General features: G+C 38.6%; 1 protein-coding gene across 1 annotated transcript in view; it reads right to left on the bottom strand.

The window, feature by feature from the left end:
• Window positions 1–2571: 2571 nt before the first annotated feature.
• Window positions 2572–17462, bottom strand: part of GNRHR (gonadotropin releasing hormone receptor) — a 27213-nt gene continuing 12322 nt past the window's right edge. The window contains exons 2-4 of the mRNA XM_053700144.1: window positions 15246–15775; window positions 6309–6528; window positions 2572–2813 (exon numbers count right to left, since the gene is read on the bottom strand). Of these exons, the coding sequence (XP_053556119.1) occupies window positions 2572–2813; window positions 6309–6528; window positions 15246–15775 (992 nt within the window). The remainder of the gene's footprint in view (window positions 2814–6308; window positions 6529–15245; window positions 15776–17462) is intronic.

Genomic DNA, 17462 nt, shown 5'->3' on the forward strand with positions numbered 1-17462 from the left:
CTAGGAGGTTCATGTGCTAATTTCTTAGACCTTGAAGACTGCCTCTAATCTGAAAGCATTTTGACAGTTTTTCACCACTAGAGAGCGTTAGTTCATGTGTTTCATATAGATAACATTGAGCTCAGGCACGTGAAGCTCCTAGGAGTCAGCAATGATTGGCTAAAAATGCAAGTCTGTCAAAAGAACTAAAATAAGGGGGCAGTTTGCAGAGGCATAGATACAAGGTATTCACAGAGGTAAAACATGTATTATTATATCTGTGTAGGTTATGCAAAAATGGGTAATTAAGGGATTATCTACCTTTTTAAACAACAAAAATTCTGGTGTTTACTGTCCCTTTAAAGGGACATAAAACCCCAAAATTTTCTTTTAGGATTCAGATTGAGAATACAATTTTAAAAAACTTTCTAATTTACTTCTATTATCTAATCTGTTTTATTCTCTTGGTATTATTTGTTGAAGGAGCAGCAATGTAATATTGTTTTTTAACTGAATACATGGGTAAGACAATCACAATCAATATACAGTATATATGCAGCCACCAATCAATAGCTAGAACCTAGGTTCTCTGCTGCTCCTGCGCTTGCCTAGATTAACCTTTCAGCAAAGGATAACAAGAAAAGGAAGCAAATTAAATAATAGAAGTAAATTGGAAAGTTGTTTAAAATGGTATTCTTTATCTGAAGCATGAAAGAAAAAAATGTGGGTTTCATGTCCCTTTAAATATACTTACACCCTGTTATATTAAGTTGATGGAGTCAGGCAGGATGTAACTGAAGAAAAAGGGACAGTAAAGTCAAAACTAAACTTTCATGATTCAGATAGGGCATGCAATTTTAATCAACTTTCCAATTTACTTTTATCATCAAATTTGCTTTGTTCCCTTGGTGGTATTTTTGAAAAGCTAAACCTAGCTAGGCTCAAACTGATTTCTAAACAGTTGAAAACCGCCTCCTAGGCCTAGCTCAGAGCATTTTGAAAGTTTTTCACAGTTAGACTGTGCTAGTTCACATGTGTCATATAGATAACATTGTGCTCACTCCCGTGAAGTTATTTAGGAGTCTTCACTGATTGACTACACTGCATGTCTGTCAAAGGCACTTAGATAAGGAGGCTGTCTGCAGAGGCTTAGATACAAGATAATCACAGAGGTAAAAAGCATATTAATATAACTGTGTTGGTTATGCAAAAACGGGGAATGGGTAATAAAGGGATTATCTATATTTTTAAATAAGAACATTTTTGGTGTAGACTGTCCCTTTAAGAAAAATACATATGTCAGGGTTCTTAAAACACAACATTTTCAAACTCACATAATGTTTTCAAACAATTTCCTTAAAAGACCACTGACATATGTATTTTTCATAAGGTTCCTCTTTTAAAAATGTCAATATGGCAATTTTACCGCTGTAGGAGCAACACTACTGACTGAAGGGCTAGAACGGCCCAGTCTCAAGTCAGACCTCTGAGACCCCTGTAGTTACGCTCCTGCCTGTGCCGTAGTTCAGATATTAAGAAAATATGGCCTGTTACTGTACCCTGAGGACTGGAATAGAAAAACACTTTTTTAGGACATGTTTGTTCTGCAACGTAAAAATAAATTCTTTAACATTAATATTGCTTTTTTCACAGGAAATATTAGTTTTGAATACTCTAAAACCTGATATTTAATCCGTTACACAAAATATTTAATATCTAAGTGCCGAATACTATTGAGTGCAGATTTAAAAATGTATTACAAATTTAACTTTAATGGATCGTTGTACTTAAAATTTCTCTGTCATCCATATGAAAGAGCAGCATTTAAACATGATGATTTTTTTGCATGAAGGAACATGTGAGATAGAAGCCTCATTAAACTGGAATTGAAACTAATATATATGTATCAGTTGTTTACTTCCTACTAATTCTCATTGGTTAATAGGTACTTCCTGCTAATGCACATTGGTTAATAGGTACTTTCTGCTAATGCTCATTGGTTAATAGGTACTTCCTACTAATGCTCATTGGTTAATAGGTACTTCCTGCTAATGCACATTGGTTAATAGGTACTTCCTACTATAATTCATTAGTTAATAGGTACTTTCTGCTAATGCTCATTGGTTAATAGGTACTTCCTACTAATGCTCATTGGTTAATAGGTACTTCCTGCTAACGCTCACCAAATAGTATTAGGAAGAATCTATAAGCCAGCATCAGTAGAAACTAGAAAGTGCACAACCGATACTGGAATATTCATTTGAAAAACAATTATTAACAGCTTTTACTTCATATTTTTTTCCAGATAAAAATAAAATATCCTATTAATGACTATTTTTGAGTACAGTGCCCTGTTAAGTAAAGTAGCATAGCTTACAACTAAAACAAATGTGTTGTAGATGTGCTATATGTGGTCATCAATATTTCACAATGAAGGGCAATCATAAATATAAAACAACAAATAAATAAAACAGCACAATTTCTTGAGCAAGCTCTGGATGAGCTGAAAAACATTTCTGAATTTTATCTTCAAACATGTTGTCCATATGTGACTTTGGTACATAGAGAAATATCAATTAATGGATCTTCAAATCAATGGAAGTATCTGTAAATCAATGGATCCAAACAGGGGTTTAATAAGCCAAAAAGATAAAGAAAGTGATTAACGGGATCAGAAACTCTGCTCATCATTTTTGGATCAAACCAGTACCAAATCCCCAGTACATAGTAGGGAGTCCAGCAGACAATAAACAAAGTTGCAAAAGCCACTGTCATCTTTAATGTCTTTACACGAGCTTGTGGGATGTTGTTCTTAGATCGGTTAAGATCCAGACCTAAAACACAACAAAATAAAGTTTTATATCTTTAAACACCATCATTGTCATCTATTTAATTGTGTTAGATAGCAAGACTTATGGGCTAACTGAAAAGTTATTTTTTAAATTCTTCCCTATACAGATATTGGCATCTATTTATCAAGCCGTCAACCGCAAATACGCTGGAATTCCGCAGCGTATTTGTGGCGAGCCTGATTCGCCTTAGTTATCAAACCCTACAAACCGGCAAAAGTAGAATTTAGTGACGTAACATACGATCCACCGGTCTCAGTCCGACACAGATCGATGCTTACGTCACTACAGATGTTCTGAACGCAAGTTCGGCACAATCTGACTACTTTTGTAAGTTATCAAATACCTACCAGGTACGCTTGCCACTATTCCGGCCCAGCGTACCTGGTTTTCAATCCGCCGCCCTGGAGGCGCCAGATGCCATAGGAATCAATGGGAGTCGGAAAGCAGCGAAAGCTCATGTTCGCTGCTGCCCGATATCCCATTAATTCCTATGGGAATGTTTACACCTAACACCCTAACATGTACCCCGAGTCTAAACACCCCTAATCTGCCCCCCCTACACCGCCGCCACCTACTTTATACTTATTAACCCCTAATCTGCCAATAGGATTGAGCTTGCATTCTATTAGCTGTTCTATTGCATCAGCCAATAGGATTTTTCCTACCTTAATTCCGATTGGCTGATAGAATTCTATCAGCCAATCAGAATTCAAGGGACGCCATCTTGGATGACGTCATTTAAAGGAACATTCATTCAGCAAGAAGACGTCGAAAGAAGAGAATGCTCCTCGTCGGATGTCTTGAAGATGGAGCCGCTCAGCACCGGATGGATGAAGATAGAAGATGCCGTCTGGATGAAGACTTCTGCCTGTCTGGAGGACCACTTCTGCCCGTCTGGAGGACCACTTCTGCCGGATTCGTGGAGGACTTCGGCCCGGTTGGGTGAAGACTTCTCAAGGTAGGGTGATCTTCAAGGGGTTAGTGTTAGGTTTTTTTAAGGGGGGGATTGGGTGGGTTTTAGAGTAGGGTTAGTTGTGTGGGTGGTGGGTTTTAATGTTGAGGGGGGTTGTAATTTTTTTTTACAGGGAAAAGAGCTGATTACTTTGGGGCAATGCCCCGCAAAAGGCCCTTTTAAGGGCTATTTGTAATTTAGTGTAGGGTAGGGCTTTTTTTTATTTTGGGGGGACTTTTTTATTTTGTTAGGAGGATTAGATTAGGTGTAATTAGTTTAAAAATCTTGTAATTATTTTATTATTTTCTGTAATTTAGTGGGGGGTTTTTGTACTTTAGATACTTTTTTTTAATTGTATTTAATTGTATTTAGTTTAGTGAATTAATTTAATTATAGTGTAGTGTTAGGTGTAATTGTAACGTAGTTTAGGTTTTATTTTACAGGTATATTTGTCTTTATTTTAACTAGCAAGTTATTAAATAGTTAATAACTATTTAATAACTATTGTACCTAGTTAAAATAAATACAAAGTTGCCTGTAAAATAAAAATAAACCCTAAGCTAGCTACAATGTAACTATTAGTTATATTGTAGCTAGCTTAGGGTTTATTTTATAGGTAAGTATTTAGTTTTAAATAGGAATTATTTAGTTAATTAAAGTTATTTTATTTAGATTATTTTAAATTATATTTAAATTAGGGGGGTGTTAGGGTTAGGGTTAGACTTAGGTTTAGATGTTAATAAATTTAATATAGTGTCGGCGACGTTGGGGGCGGCAGATTAGGGGTTAATAAATGTAGGTAGGTGGCGGCGGTGTAGGGGGGGCAGATTAGGGGTTAATAAATATAATGTAGGTGGCGGCGGTGTAGGGGGCGGCAGATTAGGGGTTAATAAGTATAATGTAGGTGGCGGTGGGCTCCGGGAGCGGCGGTTTAGGGGTTAATAATTGTATTTAGTTGCGGCAGGGTCCGGGAGCTGCGGTTTAGGGGTTAAACACTTTATTTAGTTGCGGCGGGGTCCGGGAGTGGCAGTTTAGGGGTTAAACACTTTATTTAGTTGCGGCGGGGGCCGGGTGCGGCGGTTTAGGGGTTAAACACTTTATTTAGTTGCAGCGGGGTCCGGGAGCGGCGGTTTAGGGGTTAATACATTTATTAGAGTTGCGGCGGGGTCCGGGAGCGGCGGTATAGGGGGTAAAACAGTATAGTATAGTGTGGCTGTTTAGTGACAGGGTACCAAGAAAGCTGTAAAAAAGCCGAAGAGCAGCGAGATCGATGACTGTTAGTTAACAACAGTCCGCTGCTCATCGCACCGTACTTGGTGCGCGGCTTTTTGACAGCTTTTTTGATAATTATGGAGAACGTATTCAGGTCCGCGGCAGCGATGTTAGGTGATCTTAGGCGAGCGTATTGGTGCCGGCGAATGCAAGAAAGTCGACGCTTTGATAAATAGATGCCATTGACATTAGTTTTATTTTCTAGGACTCTGCAAATCTAAAGAAAGCTTTATTGATACATTTGAGTTGTCTCTTTAGATTAAAATTGCCACAATAGTTAGAGCATGTCATTTTAAGACTATCAACCCTGTACTACTAGGGTTAAACACACAATAGAAGAACCTTTCAGAACCTGCAGGGTACTGCTGGTTCCAAGTGGAAACTGCCACTGATTCAATTAGCAGCGCTAGTCAAATGACTCTGCAGGTGCAATTAGAGCTGCTGATTGAATCAGCTGCTGTGCAACAAGCGCTGCTGATTGGATTAGTAGTACATGGGACCCACAGAGCACTTCAGGTCTCAAGCAGACCAGCAGTGCTCTGCAGGTTCCAAGCGGCACTTCTACTGTGTGTTTAACCCCAATGAATTAGAGCATGTCATTTTTGAGTTTTATGGCCCTTTAAAGGGACATTCAACAATAAATAAATGCTAGATAGAATGATGCATTCAAAGAAAAGATTAGTCTGAGAATAACATGTAGATGTATTTTTAAAGTTTCATTGGTTGTTTAAATAGTGACAAATCAAGTGTAAAGTTTTAACGTCTATAAAACAATGGGAGCTGCCATGTTGTAACTTAGGTTACCTACTCTGCTGTGGCCAATTAGGGACAGTTATAAATAGGTCACTAGAGTGTGCAGCCAATGGCTGTGTGGAATATAACAGTGTTCTGCACTTACATTTTTTCAGGAACTGAAATGCTCACAATTTCCGAATGGAATTATAGGAAAAGGGGACAAAATAAATAAATAAAATTATATTGTAGAGATTATATATATATATATATATATATATATATATATATATATATATATATATACACACACTATTTATCATTTTATATTACCATCTCAAAGTGTTTAATATCCCTTTAAGCCCTGACTTTATTATCAGTGTTTGAGTCCCAGAATAAAAATGTAACTATTTTGGACCTGTATTATAAGGTATAAATAGCACACAATCAGTGTAGTTGGTGAAGAATAAGTTGGATCTATATTGCCACAGCTGTGAATGAAGTATACCAGACATACATACCTGTGCTGTCTCTATGAAGCACCCGTGTCATAGTAAATGTGGTGATGGTATTGCACACCAGCATGAGGAGCAGAGGAATGATGAAGAGGCAGCTGAAGGTAAACAGGTTATATACTGTCTGTTGCCACCACTCAGAAAAACTTCCATGTGTGACACACTGAGAAAAAGATCCATCTGCACTAGAGTGGTCTGCAATCGATATCACCCTGAAAATAAAGAACTGAGCTTGGGAGTTATCAGGCAAATACCTCTACATTTAACTCAGTTAGCAATCGTTTTACATATATTACACTGTGCTAATAGTATAACAATATAACACCATCTCTTTCTAACCTATCTATTTATCTATCTATCTATCTATCTATCTATCATCTATCTATCTATCATCTATCTATCTATCTATCTATCTATCTATCTATCTATCTATCATCTATTTATTTCAGTTTACCATGGAAAATCTTGCACAGCCAAATACCACACATTTTTCAGGCCATGTTTTTATGATGATATTTTTTGTCAATATTAAAGGGATATGAAACCCATATTTTTTCTTTCATGATTCAGATAGAGCGTGTAATTTTAAGCAACTTTTCTAATGTATTTCTATTATCAATTTTTCTTTGTTCTCTTGGAACCTTTATTTGAAAAAGCAAGAATGTAATCTTAGGAGACGGCCCATTTTTGGTATTAGGCATTAGTGACCATCCGGATATGCAAGTAGCAGAGGTCAGCAGGAACCACAAACAGTAGTGACCAGTTGGATACACAGGTAGCAACGGTTAGCAGGATCCACAGGCAGGATCAGTATACCAGACAGGTTCTGTGGCAGAGACAGGATCTGGATATCAGGCAAGCTCTGTAGCTGAGACAGTATCTAGATATCAGACAGGCTCTGTGGCAGAGATAGGATCTGGATATCAGACAGGTTCTGTGGCAGAGACAGGATCTGGATATCAGACAGGCTCTATGGCTGAGACAGTATCTGGATATCAGGCAAGCTCTGTAGCTGAGACAGTATCTGGATATCAGACAAGCTCTGTGGCAGAGACAGGATTTGGATATCAGACAGGCTCTATGACTGAGAAAGGATCTGGATACCACACTGGCAGACAAGGTTCTAAACATAATCCAAAAGCAAAAATCCAGGGCAAGCCAGGGGTTAGGAAACCAGGTAGACGTCCAAACAAATGACAAGTACAAGGATATCTGCCAGGCAAGTTCAAAACCTTTGAGAAAGTGCCAGTCAGGCGCAAAATGTGTCAGTTGATATCAGTAGCAGCTCCTCCGCTCTCCTCTGTTTGTGTTGACATAAATTTCAACTGAAGTTCGATAAAGTAAGATTTTACTTAAAGTTATACTAAACCCAATTTTTTTTTCTTTCATGGTTCAGATAGAACATGCAATTTTAAGCATCTTTCTAATTTACTTCTTTTATCAATTTTTCTTCATTCTCTTGTTTATCTTTATTTGAAAAAGCAGAAATGTAAGCTTAAGAGCCGGCCCATCTTTGGTTCAGCATCTGGGTAGCACTTGCTGATTGGTGGCTACATTTAGACACCAATCAGCAAGCGCTACCCAGGTGCTGAACCAAAAATGGGCTGGCTCTTAAAGGGACACTGAACCCAAATTTTTTCTTTTGTGATTCAGATAGAGCATGCAATTTTAATCAACTTTCTAATTTACTCCTATTATCAATGTTTCTTCGTTCTCTTGCTATCTTTATATAAAAAAGAAGGCATCTAAGCTTTTTTCTTGGTTCAGACTCTGGACAGCAGTTTTTGATTGGTGGATTAATTTATCCACCAATCAGCAAGGACAACCTAGGTTGTTCACCAAAAATGGGCCGGCATCTAAACTTACATTCTTGCATTTCAAATAAAGATACCAAGGCCTAGATTTGGAGTTCGGCGGTAAAAGGGCTGTTAACGCTCCGCGGGCTTTTTTCTGGCCGCACCATAAATTTAACTCTGGTATCGAGAGTTTAATCAAATGCTGCGTTAGGCTCCAAAAAAGGAGCGTAGAGCATTTTTACCGCAAATGCAACTCTCGATACCAGAGTTGCTTACGGACGCGGCCGGCCTCAAAAACGTGCTCGTGCACGATTCTCCCATAGGAAACAATGGGGCTGTTTGAGCTGAAAAAAAACCTAACACCTGCAAAAAAGCAGCGTTCAGCTCCTAACGCAGCCCCATTGTTTCCTATGGGGAAACACTTCCTACGTCTGCACCTAACACCCTAACATGTACCCCGAGTCTAAACACCCCTAACCTTACACTTATTAACCCCTAATCTGCCGCCCCCGCTATCGCTGACCCCTGCATATTTTTTTTAACCCCTAATCTGCCGCTCCGTAAACCGCCGCAACCTACGTTATCCCTATGTACCCCTAATCTGCTGCCCCAACATCGCCGACCCCTATATTATATTTATTAACCCCTAATCTGCCCCCCTCAACGTCGCCGACACCTGCCTACACTTATTAACCCCTAATCTGCCGAGCGGACCTGAGCGCTACTATAATAAAGTTATTAACCCCTAATCCGCCTCACTAACCCTATCATAAATAGTATTAACCCCTAATCTGCCCTCCCTAACATCGCCGACACCTACCTTCAATTATTAACCCCTAATCTTCCGATCGGAGCTCACCGCTATTCTAATAAATGGATTAACCCCTAAAGCTAAGTCTAACCCTAAAACTAACACCCCCCTAAGTTAAATATAATTTTTATCTAACAAAATAAATTAACTCTTATTAAATAAATGATTCCTATTTAAAGCTAAATACTTACCTGTAAAATAAACCCTAATATAGCTACAATATAAATTATAATTATATTGTAGCTATTTTAGGATTAATATTTATTTTACAGGCAACTTTGTAATTATTTTAACCAGGTACAATAGCTATTAAATAGTTAATAACTATTTAATAGTTACCTAGTTAAAATAATAACAAATTTACCTGTAAAATATATCCTAACCTAAGATATAATTAAACCTAACACTACCCTATCAATAAAATAATTAAATAAACTACCTACAATTAACCTAACACTACACTATCAATAAATTAATTAAACACAATTCCTACAAATAAATACAATTAAATAAACTAGCTAAAGTACAAAAAATAAAAAAGAACTAAGTTACAGAAAATAAAAAAATATTTACAAACATAAGAAAAATATTACAACAATTTTAAACTAATTACACCTACTCTAAGCCCCCTAATAAAATAACAAAGCCCCCCAAAATAAAAAATTCCCTACCCTATTCTAAATTAAAAAAGTTACAAGCTCTTTTACCTTACCAGCCCTGAACAGGGCCCTTTGCGGGGCATGCCCCAAGAAGTTAAGCTCTTTTGCCTGTAAAAAAAAACATACAATACCCCCCCCCAACATTACAACCCACCACCCACATACCCCTAATCTAACCCAAACCCCCCTTAAATAAACCTAACACTAATCCCCTGAAGATCTTCCTACCTTGTCTTCACCATCCAGGTATCACCGATCCGTCCTGGCTCCAAGATCTTCATCCAACCCAAGCGGGGGTTGGCGATCCATAATCCGGTGCTGAAGAGGTCCAGAAGAGGCTCCAAAGTCTTCCTCCTATCCGGCAAGAAGAGGACATCCGGACCGGCAAACATCTTCTCCAAGCGGCATCTTCGATCTTCTTCCATCCGGAGCGAAGCGGCAGGATCCTGAAGACCTCCAGCGCGGAACATCCATCCGGACCGACGACTGAACGACGAATGACTGTTCCTTTAAGGGACGTCATCCAAGATGGCGTCCCTCGAATTCCGATTGGCTGATAGGATTCTATCAGCCAATCGGAATTAAGGTAGGAATTTTCTGATTGGCTGATGGAATCAGCCAATCAGAATCAAGTTCAATCCGATTGGCTGATCCAATCAGCCAATCAGATTGAGCTCGCATTCTATTGGCTGTTCCTATCAGCCAATAGAATGCGAGCTCAATCTGATTGGCTGATTGGATCGGCCAATCGGATTGAACTAGATTCTGATTGGCTGATTCCATCAGCCAATCAGAAAATTCCTACCTTAATTCCGATTGGCTGATAGAATCCTATCAGCCAATCGGAATTCGAGGGACGCCATCTTGGATGACGTCCCTTAAAGGAACAGTCATTCGTCGTTCAGTCGTCGGTCCGGATGGATGTTCCGCGCTGGAGGTCTTCAGGATCCTGCCGCTTCGCTCCGGATGGAAGAAGATCGAAGATGCCGCTTGGAGAAGATGTTTGCCGGTCCGGATGTCCTCTTCTTGTCGGATAGGAGGAAGACTTTGGAGCCTCTTCTGGACCTCTTCAGCACCGGATTATGGATCGCCAACCCCCGCTTGGGTTGGATGAAGATCTTGGAGCCAGGACGGATCGGTGATACCTGGATGGTGAAGACAAGGTAGGAAGATCTTCAGGGGATTAGTGTTAGGTTTATTTAAGGGGGGTTTGGGTTAGATTAGGGGTATGTGGGTGGTGGGTTGTAATGTTGGGGGGGGGGGTATTGTATGTTTTTTTTTTACAGGCAAAAGAGCTGAACTTCTTGGGGCATGCCCCGCAAAGGGCCCTGTTCAGGGCTGGTAAGGTAAAAGAGCTTGTAACTTTTTTAATTTAGAATAGGGTAGGGAATTTTTTATTTTGGGGGGCTTTGTTATTTTATTAGGGGGCTTAGAGTAGGTGTAATTAGTTTAAAATTGTTGTAATATTTTTCTTATGTTTGTAAATATTTTTTTATTTTCTGTAACTTAGTTCTTTTTTATTTTTTGTACTTTAGTTAGTTTATGTCATTGTAGTTATTTGTAGCAATTGTATTTAATTTATTTATTGATAGTGTAGTGTTAGGTTAATTGTAGGTAATTGTAGGTAGTTTATTTAATTATTTTATTGATAGGGTAGTGTTAGGTTTAATTATATCTTAGGTTAGGATTTATTTTACAGGTAAATTTGTTATTATTTTAACTAGGTAACTATTAAATAGTTCTTAACTATTTAATAGCTATTGTACCTGGTTAAAATAATTACAAAGTTGCCTGTAAAATAAATATTAATCCTAAAATAGCTATAATATAATTATAATTTATATTGTAGCTATATTAGGATTTATTTTACAGGTAAGTATTTAGCTTTAAATAGGAATCATTTATTTAATAAGAGTTAATTTATTTCGTTAGATGTAAATTATATTTAACTTAGGGGGGTGTTAGTGTTAGGGTTAGACTTAGCTTTAGGGGTTAATCCATTTATTAGAATAGCGGTGAGCTCCGATCGGAAGATTAGGGGTTAATAATTGAAGGTAGGTGTCGGCGATGTTAGGGAGGGCAGATTAGGGGTTAATACTATTTATGATAGGGTTAGTGAGGCGGGTTAGGGGTTAATAACTTTATTATAGTAGCGGTGAGGTCCGCTCGGCAGATTAGGGGTTAATAAGTGTAGGCAGGTGTCGGCGACGTTGTGGGGGGCAGATTAGGGGTTAATAAATATAATATAGGGGTCGGCGGTGTTAGGGGTAGCAGATTAGGGGTACATAGGGATAACGTAGGTGGCGGCGCTTTGCGGTCGGAAGATTAGGGGTTAATTATTTTAAGTAGCTGGCGGCGATGTTGTGGGGGGCAGGTTAGGGGTTAATAAATGTAATACAGGGCTCGGCGGGGTTAGGGGCAGCAGATTAGGGGTACATAAGTATAACGTAGGTGGCGGTCGGCAGATTAGGGGTTAAAAATTTTAATCGAGTGGCGGCGATGTGGGGGGACCTCGGTTTAGGGGTACATAGGTAGTTGATGGGTGTTAGTGTACTTTAGGGTACAGTAGTTAAGAGCTTTATGAACCGGCGTTAGCCAGAAAGCTCTTAACTCCTGCTATTTTCAGGCGGCTGGAATCTTGTCGTTAGAGCTCTAACGCTCACTTCAGAAACGACTCTAAATACCAGCGTTAGAAAGATCCCATTGAAAAGATAGGCTACGCAAATGACGTAAGGGGATCTGCGGTATGGAAAAGTCGCGGCTGAAAAGTGAGCGTTAGACCCTTTAATCACTGACTCCAAATACCAGCGGGAGGCCAAAACCAGCGTTAGGAGCCTCTAACGCTGGTTTTGACGGCTACCGCCGAACTCCAAATCTAGGCCCAAGAGAATAAAGAACATTTGATAATAGGAGTAAATTAGAAAGTTGCTTAAAATTGCATACTCTATCTGAATCACAAAAGAAAAAAATTGGGTTCAGTGTCCCTTTAAGCTTAGATTCCTGCTTTTTCAAATAAAGATAGCATGAGAACGAAGAAATATTGATAATTGAAATTGGAGTAAATTAGAAAGTTGCTTAAAATTGCATGCTCTATCTGAACCATGAAAGAAAGAAAAAATGTGGGTACAGTATGTGGTGGCTGGCAGACTTTGTTAATATCAGAAGGCTTCTAACTACAGAAGGGTGTTGGCAGGTGGGAGTTAGATAAAGGGAAGCCAGCTGGTAGAAAGAAGGGTGTGCATGGCTTGCCAAGTAGGATTAGACAGAGTATGGTGGGTGTTTTATTTTATTTTTGCTTGGATAAAAGCAGAGAACTGGTAAAGTGAATGAGATATATATGTTTCTGTTTAAGTCATAGCCACAGGGGTGAGCAGAAGTGTTACTGTTGCTATGCTGGCATATCAAAAGCCTTCAGGAGATAGACAATGATTAAACAGAGAGTACCTACCTGAGAAAGGGCAAGTTAAGCAGGCTATAATCAGTGCATGAGCACCTGGCTATGTTTGGAGAAGGTAAGGTAATGCTACAGCTACTGTCTGTGACAGGAAAACCATATTCATGTCCCTAAAGGGACTTTAGTGGTGTAAAAATAAAATTATTTATTTTAAAGATTTTTTTTTTCATTGGGTGTAGTGTGCTTAAACCCAGCAATTGTACATTTGTCCACATGCTGCACTCCTGTTTCAGATTAGTGGATACATACGTATGCTGGGGGGGGGGCGGCGGCGGCTCCAGCGCAGTAACCGGTAAAGCAACCTCCCTGAAATGAGTTTTGCAGATTGGGATGTCTGATACTGTAGGTCATGTTTCCTGTTAGATAGGGATAAATACTGTCTCACTGCAGTATGTAAGCATAGTAATTACATTACTTACATAAAGAATTAAAGGGACATTAAACTGCTGGGTACAACTACAATAGAATGGTTTCTACTCACTGTGCTATTGTTTTTTTCTTCCTGTACCTGCTGCTCTCTTTAAAACAGTTCTCTTATTTTAACCAATTACAGAAGCCATTTTTTTAAAGCTATGTATTTTTATACTGGGCCCTGCCATCTTGGTACACACGTATAGTTGCATTCTGTGACAGATGCAGTGCACTTTCACAGAACAGTGATGTTGCTGGCTATTTGACAGCTGTACCTTGCACTTTGAATTAGCTTGCACAATAGAAAGTAGATGACTTCAGTTCCTTCAGTTTTTTACACAGTTTAAAAGTTACATAACAAATATAAAAGGCCCTCAGGAATAATATAGAGAAATGCAGCCACTGCAAAAATGTACAGCTCCCACTCTTTATTGTGCACACTAAACTGAAGGGCATGATCTGGCTTCTCTAGAAGACAACAATATCACTGAACTGTGAATGCGCACTACTTCTCTCACAGGGTACAAGAATACTTAAAATCCAAGATGGTGGCACCTAGTTTGAAGATGCAGAACTTTACCAACTAGTCATTTAAAATGTTAAAATAAAAGAATAGATTTTAACAGAGCTGCAGAGACAGGAGGAAAAAAAATTAGTTTTGTTAGAAATTCATGTAATCTAAAAGTGTATAAATGAATGTGTTTTACTCCAACAGGTCATCCCTAAGCGTTGACACAAAAGGATTAATGCGTGGTATGCAAATGAGTAGCAGATTTTTTTTTCTGACAAATTTCAAAGATAATTACAACTCCCCAGCCTTTGCATCTTGTAAAAGCCATCAGCCAATTACAGACACAAATGTATATACTGTAAACACCTGCACATGCTCAGTAGGAGCTTATGCCTCAGAAAATGGGGCTGAATTATCAATTTCAGTTTGACATGATACGTTGTAGCGTATCATGTCCAACAGACATCGCTGAATGCCGACAGCATACGCTGTCAACATTTAACATTACACAAGCAGTTCACCAGAGCTGCTCATGCAATGCCGCCCCCTGCAAATTTGCGGACAATCGGCCACTAGCAATCAGGGGGTGTCAATCAGCCCGATCGTATGAGATCGGGCAGATTGATGTCAGATTGATGTCCGCAGCCTCAGAGCAGGTGGACCAGTTAAGGAGCAGCGGTCTTAAGACCGCTGCTTCATAACTGCTGTTTCTGGCAAGCCTGAAGGCTCACGCAGAAACAGGGGCATCAAGCTCCATTCGGAGCTTGATAATTCGGCCCCAGTGTGCGTATGAAGTGCAATTTGCATATTTTGATAATGGAAGTAAATTGCAAAGCTTTTAAAACTTTTTTTTTTAATTCAGTGAAACATTTTTTATTTTACTGTTAGTTTGATGGTCTATACCAACAGGTTATTGCCACCAGCTGGTGGGTGCCAAACTTTTTACCATCTGTGGCATTTACTCAGCCTGGTTATTCTTTCCTTGCAAGACTGTGATCTACACAAAATAAGTGACATCACTATAATAAAGAAACCTTTCTTTTTCTTAACAGATCCCTTTTAGAATATCAGTTCTGCCAAGGAACTCTACATTTAACAAAAACAATGTTTTAACATTTGAGTCAAATGGCTAAATTAAAAGTTTACATCTTTTTGCATTCATCTCAAAATTTTAACTGAATTTTCTGTTTTATTTCTTTTTAAGGCAAAATTAATAAATATGAACAAATATGAACAGTTCCTTAATTATAGAGGCACCAAAGTGTTTTACCCTTTAAGAACTAATAAATAATGTATTTTACCTGTGGTGTTGCAAACACAATACTGAGAAACCAGACCAAACCTAGCATGTACTTTCCAAGACTAGACTTGCTCTTCATTGTCAGAGGCATAGTAATGGCTATGCAACGATCAAGGCTGATAACCACCACGATGAATGCAGCTGCATACATACTGAAAAGTTTAAGGAAGCTGAAGATTTTACAAAGCAGGTCCCCAGCATACCACTGAACAGTGAGGTTCCAAATTCCATCCAAGGGCATGATCACAAGAGTCTCCAATAAATTAGCCAGCATTAAATTCTTTAGAAGAGTTTTCATCCTTGATGTTTTTTTCAACTTTTTCTCTTTCTGACTCCTTTGAAGTTTCAGCAGAAATGATCCATTAAGGATAGCAGAGGAAAAAAAGAGCATGAAGGTAATAGTCACTCTTATCTTTCCATAAACCGTAAGAGAAGGAATTTCGGGAGCACCTATGGTCAAGAGCAGACTGCTGTTGGTCCTAGAACAACAGTTTGTGCTAGCTTCATTTTGCATGTTGACATCCATTTCATCTGTGGTTTTAATAGTGAATCTGACTTGGTCAAGGAAATAGGATTGGGAAGTTATTAAAATGCAGACCTTGCTTCCTGAGCTGATTTACGTCAGCAACATGTCCTTGGGTTTTGTGTGGGTTGGTGAAATTGTCAGGATAATCTTACATCAGGATACCTAATTCTAAATGATCAAAAAAGGATATAGAGCGAAACTCATGGTCATATATAATCAGACTATTAATATTATTTTACTTAGTTCCATCTAGCAAGTACAATTTAATCAAGTGAACTGGTATTTTACAGGTATAAATCAGAACGAAAGTTGTCTTTAAGAACACAATGATCAAAACTGGTTAATAAAATTAAATGTGACACTGTGGCCAAAATATAAATAAAAAAAAATAGCAAAACAGACATAACTGATTTGTGTTGAATTCTTAATATACTTTATGACTTTAAAGGGAAAAAATAAATACATTTTCTATTATGCATTGTAAACAGTATTTATTTAAGGTAAATTTGTTGCACCTAAATTAAATTAAATGCATTACAGTTTGTTTCTTTAATGTTCCTGTGCTTAATAAATTTCATTTTTTTCGTGTTAATGTTGTAGATGCTTGACCTTGTCCATAATACACACAATCATTTTGTGTTTAATTCTATAATATTCTTTCTGTCATGACATTTAAGCCCATAGTGAAAGTCTGAATTTAAAATTTGTGAAAATATTTTTATCTGAAATGAAATTTTCTAATGGTTAGAAATATTTGATTCACTGTGTAACATAAGCAATCCATAGTTCCATTACTATCCTTTCCATAAAATAGACTTTGTCCAGCCAATGAAGAAGCAGATATTCTGTAAAAGGGGTTCTTCAAACCACGGGTCGGGACTAAGGTTGCCAGGTGTCCAGTATACAACTGCACAGTCCAGTATTTTAGCAGGCTGTCCAGTAAAATCTGTACAAAAATACTGGACACTTAAATGTCCAGTATTTTTAAAGACCCCTATCAGCTAAATATAAAGGGCCTACTAGGCCTTTATGCATTAGAAATATTGTTCAAAAAGAAATTACACTGTGTATTTTATATTATATGTGTTACAGGCAAACATGGGGGTGTTCAATCATTGCTGGGTGTGTACCTCTAACAGCCAATGGGGGTTACATCACTGCTCTGTACATGTGTTACTGGCAACCAAGGGGATAAAATGACTGCTTAGTTGTGAAAAATATATGTGGCGGGATCAAGGGTGGGGCCTAAGGTTGAGCTTTTGTGGGGACATTGGGGCCGAATTATCAAGCTCCGAATGGAGCTTAATGCCCCTGTTTCCGCGCGAGCCTTCAGGCTCGCCGGAAACAGCAGTTATGAAGCAGTGGTCTAAAGCCCGCTGCTCCATAACTTGTCTGCCTGCTCTGAGGCTGCAGACATCAATCCGCCCGATCCTATAGGATCAGGCTGATTGACACCACCTGCTAGCTGGCCGCAAATCTGCAGGGGGCGGCATTGCACAAGCAGTTCACACGAATGATAAATGCAAACAGCGTATGCTGTCTGCATTTACTGATGTGCAGCGGACATCGTATCATGTCTGCTCGCACTATAATTAATCGTCCCCAAAGTGTGAACCCAGCTACGTCCCATATCCAATCACCTATAAGCTGGCAACCCTACATAGAAAAACCAGCTATGGGCTAGATTTCGAG

The sequence above is a fragment of the Bombina bombina genome, chromosome 2 (genome assembly GCF_027579735.1).
Source record: "Bombina bombina isolate aBomBom1 chromosome 2, aBomBom1.pri, whole genome shotgun sequence".
Lineage (NCBI taxonomy): Eukaryota > Metazoa > Chordata > Amphibia > Anura > Bombinatoridae > Bombina > Bombina bombina.